The sequence below is a fragment of the Populus euphratica genome, unplaced genomic scaffold (genome assembly GCF_000495115.2).
Source record: "Populus euphratica unplaced genomic scaffold, PopEup_1.0 scaffold18.1, whole genome shotgun sequence".
NCBI lineage: Eukaryota > Viridiplantae > Streptophyta > Magnoliopsida > Malpighiales > Salicaceae > Populus > Populus euphratica.
Genome location: NW_011499881.1, coordinates 675,198 through 683,895, shown reverse-complemented (window position 1 = coordinate 683,895; position 8,698 = coordinate 675,198). Strand labels below are relative to the sequence as shown.

At 31.6% G+C, this 8,698-nt stretch overlaps 1 protein-coding gene across 1 annotated transcript; it reads right to left on the bottom strand.

Moving 5' to 3' along the window:
- Positions 1–615: 615 nt before the first annotated feature.
- LOC105129383 (golgin subfamily A member 6-like protein 1) lies at positions 616–2,378 on the bottom strand. The gene is made up of 2 exons (XM_011031413.1): positions 1,691–2,378; positions 616–989 (listed from the first exon to the last, which is right to left on the bottom strand). The coding sequence occupies exons 1-2, from the start codon at positions 2,130–2,132 to the stop codon at positions 739–741; spliced, it is 693 nt and encodes a 230-aa protein (XP_011029715.1). The 5' UTR covers positions 2,133–2,378; the 3' UTR covers positions 616–738.
- Between the last annotated feature and the right edge of the window lie 6,320 nt (positions 2,379–8,698).

The window sequence follows — 8,698 nt, the reverse complement described above, 5'->3', positions numbered from 1 at the left end:
AGATCTTTTACAAAATGAAGTCCATTGTCCAACTGAAGAGGATGGTTGGCCATCCAATCTAACTAAAATTAAGACCTGTATCTTTTCCACCAAATCTCAGATCGTTGTTGGTAGGTATCAAACGGCTAGAGGGCTCTGCTTTTGAATCAACTTGCATTCTTACTCAATTACTGAAGTCTCCTAAAAGAGCCAAATGGTCGTCGAATTTATAAACCCATCACCAGATCTGTGAAATCAACAATTAGATTTATTTGAAATATGATTAGGAATGTTAATTGAATCTTATTTACTGTGCAAGTGAAAGATAGAGTGGTTATAAGTTCGAGGAAGATAGAAAAATTTATCCTTTCGAAATATTTCTAATTAAACCCCCTCTTCGCAAAAGGGTTAATGTTGAAATTCAAGCTTTTATTGCAAATGAAGTTGGTTCACTAAGCAACTTCATTGGAGAGGAATAAGAGAAAATAGTAGTCGCCTCACTCGTCTCATCGATTTAACCATTTAGTCCCCTTTTTTTGGAGGTTACTACCTCACGTAATCTAACCAAAATCCCTTCGTCTGTGCTCTACTGCTCTTGTTAATTAGCAAGCTACCGTGCCAGGTATAATACGAAAAGGTGCAAAAAAGGCACTGTGTTTTAGTAATGTAAGATTTGCTCGATCCTTGCTCAAGTTGACTTGAAAAAGATTACAGTACAGTCCATCGATATTGTAATGTAGATTTTACTTGTAAAGCTAGTTATGCTTTTCTAGCCTGTTTCACAAGTTCTAACTTCGGTTTGCTGAGAGCAAAGCTGGATGCCTTCCTACTGCTCATGATTTTCAAGCTCTGCCGCAGAATATCGACCTCCCTTGCCCTATTGTATTCTTCTTTCTTCGCTAGAGCTAATTGTGCTTTCAGCTCCTCTATACATCCTTCCTTGGCCTTCACTTCCATCTTCAACTCCTCAATCATTTCTTCTCCCTCTGCTCTCCAGTGCAAGCCATCTCCTGCAAAACCGAGTTGCAAGCATACATAACTGTCATTCATTGATTATTTTTTGTACTGTCATGGTTTCTTAATCAGTGTACCAGCATAATTGGTATACCAATTGACCAAAGGAAAAGTAGTGGTTAAAATAGATACTCAAGGCCATATCATTTAATATAAGTTTAATATGATTATGATGCTCTGAAATCTTGCATTTTGTGCCCACATATTTTTATTTTGTATCAAGTGATGGCAACAAGACATGTTCAACTTCTTTTTTGAAAAAGAAAACTCCCACATATGTTATCACAAAGGATTGATGTGGTGAAACAGTAAGCGACTTGGGATAAGAAGAGATGCTGGACTCTGATCACTACCTCATGTACTACACATTATCTTCGGGAGAAGCAAAAATGTATTATTGGGACCCATTCTTGGACAACTTCAATCAACTTTTTAGGATGTTTGACGAAAGGAAGTTGTGGAGCATGCCAATTCTAGTAGCATGTGCCATGCGCTAGACATTGAGGTTTGCGCGGCACTGAATGATAAAACTGAAATATTTGCAAGACATTACATAAATGCACAGGTAATTAATATGTAGTTAATTTGCACCATGCGTGGGGAATCATGCAAAGGAAGTCTGCTGAAGAAAATGGTGCAGGCTTTATTTTTGTGTGTGCGAGTGCGTGCGAGTATGAGAAAAAGGAGAGAGATGCACCATGGTGAGTCTTCTGAATGAGATCATCAAGCTCGGCCTTAATGGCAAGATATAGCTTCTTCCACTTATCCACAGCCTCATCGCGCCACACTCTCTCCTCCCTCATTTGCTCCACAAGGAAGCTGGAAATCCCCAAGAATTCCTCCCTTTTTTCACTTTCTCTTCCTATCGACCTTTCTTCCAATACTTTAATCCTCTCATCTTTCTCTTCCACTACCTTTCTCAATCTCTTTACTTCCTCCTTAAGCTTCTTTCTTTCTTGCTTCCATTCTGCTCTTTTAAATGCAAAAACTATCATGTCTCTCTCATAAGCTCTAGCGTCTTTCTCTCTCTCGTACATTATAGCTTGGATTTCTTCTTGGAAAAGCCATACCTTCTCTGTGAGCCCTCTAAGACCTTTCTCACACTGCTTGCTCTTTTTCTTACCACCTAAACAATCCATAATGGGGTTTGAGTTAGAAGGAAGGTGTGTGAATTGTATAAATTCCTTACAGAGGCTCCTCCATCAATGAACTGAGCCTGCTATCAAATCTCCAGCACTTCGTGGCAATATATATTTAGCGAGGCCAGCTCTCTCCGAATTATTTGGTTGTAAGGACTAAAATCGCCCGTGAAGAGGGCTGCCCATTTCTAATGTCCAGTTGACATAAATTAGACAAGACAAGACACACAAGAAATGTAAGCAAATACGAGGGAGATCATAGGCTGTAGCTGGCTGTGCACATGTGTTCTTTTCATAGGATTCATAATACAATTATTAACATACATAATGACACCTTAAGTCGGTCCTACATCCATTGCAATGAAATTTTATTGCTTGTACTTGAAAAAAGAAATAGAAAAAAAAACATTCAGCTTAAATAATTAGCGGTGAATTTTTTTTTTATTTTTTTTTTCTTAGAGCATATACTTCTTAGTATAGAGGTCTGATCGGAGTAGCAAATTTACGTAAAGCAACAATGTCAATTATGTAATAAATTTAACTATATAGTACATATTTACTATCACAAATTTGATATCTTCTATCAAAACTCTTCAAGCAATGATACTAACTCTTGAAATATGAATATTAAAAACAATAAACAATATAATTGTTATGATTGCCATTTTACATATGAAAATTAGTACATCAAAACAATAAACAATATAATTGTTATAATTGCCATTTTACATATGAAAATTAGTACCTTGATTATGGAGCAAGTTATTATCTATAAGCACTTATCCATTTTTAAAATTGGTTCTCATTGTCTAGTTTTTAACTCATGATCATTTCAACTCAAAAAGATGTTTCATGTTCCATTCATCTCAGCAAACTTAATAAGTGTTGCCAAATTCTACTCAAATAATAATGCTTTAATTGAATTTCAATCTAATAGTTTCTTTATAAAAGATTTGCATACAAAAAAGATAGTGATATAAGGCAGACTTAAGAATGGACTTTACAGGTTTCAAGCACTAAACAACAAGAAAATGGAATATGTTGGCATTAAAGATTTCTCTACTTTTCATCAAGGATGATCATTTTTTATTCGGTTTAATTTTTATCAAAAAAAATAACCAAATTAAAATTTAAAAAAAGACAAAACCAAACCAAAACCGGTCAACACCGACCTGTTTTAGTTCAGTTTTTTAGGATAAAAAATCATTTCAAATTAATTTAGCTTGGTTTTTTTCCCGTTTAACTTAATTTGTTTCTGATTTTTTTATTTAGGTTTGGTTTGGTTTTTTTGTTTTAGGTTTATAAAATCAAAATCAAACCAAACTAATCAGTTTTTTTCACAATTTGGTTTTTTCAGTTATTTTTTTCTAATTTTTTTGATTTAATCATTTTTTTATTTTTTTACTTACCCTTACTGTTCGTTCTTTAAGCTTCAGATCTACTCATAATAAAATGGAAATATGGAAACACAGACCAGGTCATGCTGCCATTGATGTTATAGTTCAAGTATTACAAAACTGTAATGTTTCCTATGAAAAGAATAAAGTTGTTAGTTGCTCCACTAAATGTTCTTCTTGTCAACTTGCAAAAAGTCATAGATTGTCCACTTGTCTCTCCTCCTCTCATACCTCCAAACCATTGGAACTAATTCATATGGAAATCTAAGGGCCTGTTTTAGTCAAATCCATATTTGATGCTAAGTATTTTATCTTGTTCTTGGATGATTTCTTACGATACACGTGGTTCTACCTTCGACACACAAAGGGCCAAACTCTTCCAATGTTTAAGCAGTTCAAACTTATATAGAGAATCAATTTGATGACACTATAAAATATATGCAATCTGATAAAGGGGGTAAGTTCAAATCCTTCATAACCTTTCTTTAATAGGTTGGTATTGTGCATCGTTTTCCTGCCTTTATAATTCAACTCAAAATAAAAGAGTTGAGAGGAAACATAAACATGTTGTAGAGATTGGATTGGCCTTGCTAGCTCATGCTTATTTGCTAATAAAGTTATATCAGTATGCATTTCAATTAGCAACATTCCTCATTAATAAAATGTCAAGTAAGATACTCAACAATGATTCATCTTATCTAACCCTTTTTTAGAAAACTCCTGATTACAAGTCCCTCAGATTATTTAGTTACCTATGATATCCTTTTAATCGCTTTTATAACAACCATAAACTATAATATCGATCAATTCAGTGTATATTTATTGGTTATAACCTTAATAACAAGGTTATTTGTGCCTTGATTATCTTATTAAACGAGTTTATGTCACACCTTATGTTGTTTTTTATGAAACACAATTCCTTTTCAACAAAACATTCCTCTACCTCAGACTGATGATGCTTTCTCAGCAAGTTTCCTTCCTGCAATACTATCCTCCTCTAGTTGTTTGCCTTATTTCCATATTGATAAATGTTAGAGAATAATATAAATCATATCTTGAGGCCTCACATAACAGCTTAAGTTATTGGGTTGAGATGGTTGTTTACATGATATCAGAGTCTTGATGATGAAGCAGTCACGAGTTCGAGTCTCACCATCCCTATTTATTTGATAAATGAAGCACAAGGTACCTCAATATCCACTGATGTCATTCCTGCAAATGTAGATTCTCTTTATTTAAGTGAATCTTGAAACTCTTTATCGGAACAACACATGAGATCTTGTTGCCAAGCCTTCTGATGTAAATATCATAGGCTGCAGGTGGGTATACAAATTAAAGCACAAGCTAGATTGTAATATTAACAGTTATAAAGCTAGACTTGTGGCAAAAGGATATCATCAAACACTTAGCCTTGATTATTTTAAGACATTTAGCCCAATAGTCAAAGCTGCAACTATTCACATTATATTATCCATTGCTCTTAGTTTTAATTAGGAAGTACGACAGCTTGATGTACACAATGCTTCCCTAAATGGTGAGCTCGAGGAACAAGTCTACATGTCCCAACTTCTTGGCTATGTAGACACCAAGTTTCCTACCAAAGTTTGTTGATTAAGGAAAGCTTCATATGGCTTAAAACAAGCTCTATAAACTTGGTTTCATAGGCTCAGTTCTGCTTTTTTACAGTGAAAGTTCAGCAACTCCAGGACTGATAGTTTTATATTTCTATGCTTTGGTGAATCTACAACTTTGATTGTTCTTATCTATGTAGATAACATCTTTATCACAAGCAACTCACCTACATAAGTTACTTCACTTGTTGCTAAACTGAATTATGTGTTTGAATTACTTGATTTGGGGATGCTGACCTATTCCTAGGTATTGAAGTCTCTTACTATGAGGGTTCTATATATCTCAGCTAAACCAAATATGTCTTTAATTTACTACATAGAATAGCAATGTTTGATACAAAACCAGTCAAAACTCTTGGGGCTGTTGGACAGAATTTATCTAAATTTGATGGTGAGCCTATGAAAGATACTTCTCGTTATTACAGTATAGTGGGAGCACTTCAATATCTTACAATTACAAGGTTTAACATAGCTTTCATTGTTAATAAAAGCATGTCAGTTTATGCAACAACCAACTCCAGCCCATTGGCTCTCTGTCAAAAGAATCCTTCATACTTATGAGGGACTATGCATGATGGCTTACTTTTAAATTCATCAATTCAATTGATAATAGAAGGTTTCACATATGCTGAATGGGATGCTCAACCTAATGATCAATGAAGTGCAAGTGGTTATCTCATTTATCTAAGGGGTTATCTGATTTATTAGTCCTCTACTAAGCAAAAACTAGTATCTCGCAGCAGTACAGAATTAGAGTATAGAGGTTTTTTCCTGGCTAAGACAGAAATTATTTAAATCCAAGCATCACTGCGAGAACTATGTGTTCCTACCCCTATTGTTCCTATACTCTAGTATGACAATATCAATGCTTATCATATAGCCAAAAATTCTGAATTTTATACCCGAACAAAACATAAAGAAATTAATCTACACTTTATCTGTGACCAAGTTCTCAAAGGGAAAATACAGTTACACTTTGTTCCCACTGTCGAACGGTTAGCGAATCTTTTGACTAAACATCTCACAAGTTCAAGGTTCTTGTTTCTCAAAACATAGTTGTGCCTTGTTCTCAGACCCTTTCACTTGCAGAGGGATGATAAACCAAAGGTAGAAGAAGAATTGGTTACGTGAGAGCTAACTGAAAAGAAGAGTTGGTTATGTCAGGATTAGGATTTCTGCTAATTACCTCTTTTTTCTCCTTGTAACTAACTCTAACTGACTTAGCTACAATTATATTAACTATCATGACAGACCGTTAGTTATACCAGATGTCATGACAGTCCGTATTTGTAATAAACTGTACATATACTAGTGCATGCATGTATAGAGAAATTAAGAAGAAATACAATCGGTAAAAAAGAAAGAATTCAAAAATTTTATCTTTCAAGTGAGAAAAATATTTATAGGTTCATCAAAGATAATACAAATTCTATTAGCATATTGATATGCTCATCTAGATGTTGCTACTTCACATATAACTAGTAATTTTTTAGTGTATAATACATGGTGCTAGAGGTTGCTACTTCACATATAACTAGTAATTTTTTAGTGTATGATACATGGTGCATGTGTGCAGTGATGTAATTTATAAACTACTTAAATTACTTGCAAATTACTCCTTTTCATTTAAATATCAGCTATAAAAACTAAAAATAAATTTCATACTAACTATTTTTGCAACAATTTACTTTAGATTTTTGTTTTTAAGAATATTTTTTAATTGTAAGTTGATCAATTGTCTAATTGAATCAATATAAAATAAAATAACATTAAATACCAAATATAAATATAAATAATGAATATTAAATTATATATATATATATATGCACGAGTTATGTGTGTAAATAATATTTTTTTCCAATAATAAGCAAAAAAATAAGATAGTATATCTTCATTCTGCACGCGTTATGTGCGTTATGTTATGTGTGTAAATAATATTTTTTTTCCAATAATAAACAAAAAAATAAGATAGTATATCTTCATTCTAGATGTTCTTAAAACACAACTCTTACATTAATCTAGCATATTTAAAGGAATAAAGTTTTTTAGGTGTTGCCTCAAATTATATTGTTATATTGTGTGTGTTCATATGCTATTTTTCTTTAATTCTATAATTATGATATTCTCAAGTCCGCTTGCGTGTTAATTGGGATTAAACCATGTTCTTCGGTAATCTTTAAGATCCATTATTCATCTAAAGCATTGAAATAAAATTTTCTGTATGTTTGCCAAAAAATTGAATTTAATATAATTTAATCATGAAAAAAATTAATTAAAAAGTTTACAAATACGTACGTGTTAATGGATCCAATCCCACTTTAGAATATTCGGTAGCTATCGTCGATCCTTGTGAGCAGCCTCATGTTAATAGGCAACCTAACTCATCTAAATAATTGAAAGTGAAGCATGAATAATTTGAATATTGGTTACTTAATTATGAGAACCATATATTAATTTTTCTAAATCCGAACTTGATATATTCTCTTTGAGTCAGGAGCATCCTCAACAACCAAGAAACATATTTTACAGCGTTCAGTCGTAAAATTTACTTATTTAGAACTGAAATAGCTTTAAATTTTTATATGTGTATTTAAAAAAAAATATTAAATTGATATTTTTTAAAATATTTTTTAATAATTTTATTAATGAGTTGTTATTAAAAAAAATCTAAATAAAATATTTTAATATATTTTTAAACCAAAAAAAAATCTTGCTGTGTAATTATTCTTTTATTTATTTATTTATTTGAACAGCCTAGTCCAGTCTTTCAATTGTGACTTTCTGCGGTTAAAAGAATTAGAGCAATGTTGTTTACAGAACTCTTTGAGCTAAATTATTCAATGGAGGCTACATCTTAATTTAATTAGTTCTTCTGCTATCACTCCATCTAATAATATTCACATCTTTTGTTTTCCTCCAAGTCTCTAATTTCTTTTCGTCTGTTAAACAATAAAATGCCAATGCCAACTAAATGTGTATACACCGAATTTCTATTGATCTATTCACTTTTTAATGTATAGTAAATTAAGTAAAAACAATGATATATAAATATATTTATAATATCAAAAGATAGCAATTGAAATCTAATTTATAAGCAACATTAATTTTTTATTGAGTCAATTTATTTTTATTTTTTATAATTAATTTTAACTTTTGCAATTGATAAAATAAAATTAAATAGCAGTTATTCAGTTTAATTCAAAATATAAATATTTTATTAATAGTCATATAGTTTCATTAAAATGTTTGAAGTATAAACTTGTTATTACATAAAGAGAAATATACACAAAATAAAAAACATATTTTTTTTCTTTTGTCTCTCCTTTTTATTTTTTTAGAGGTTTAGAAAATTTAATTATATCCTGAAAATTATCATAGACGAATTCAGCATATGAGCACTTGCCCACATTACAAAATAAATAAATGAATGAAGTATATACCATGTTGAAACCGGTAATAGGTTTTGATGGATAGAAAAATTATGAGAAATTTAAAATAGATGTGTTTTGAAATGAGAAAATAATTCTAAAAAATTATA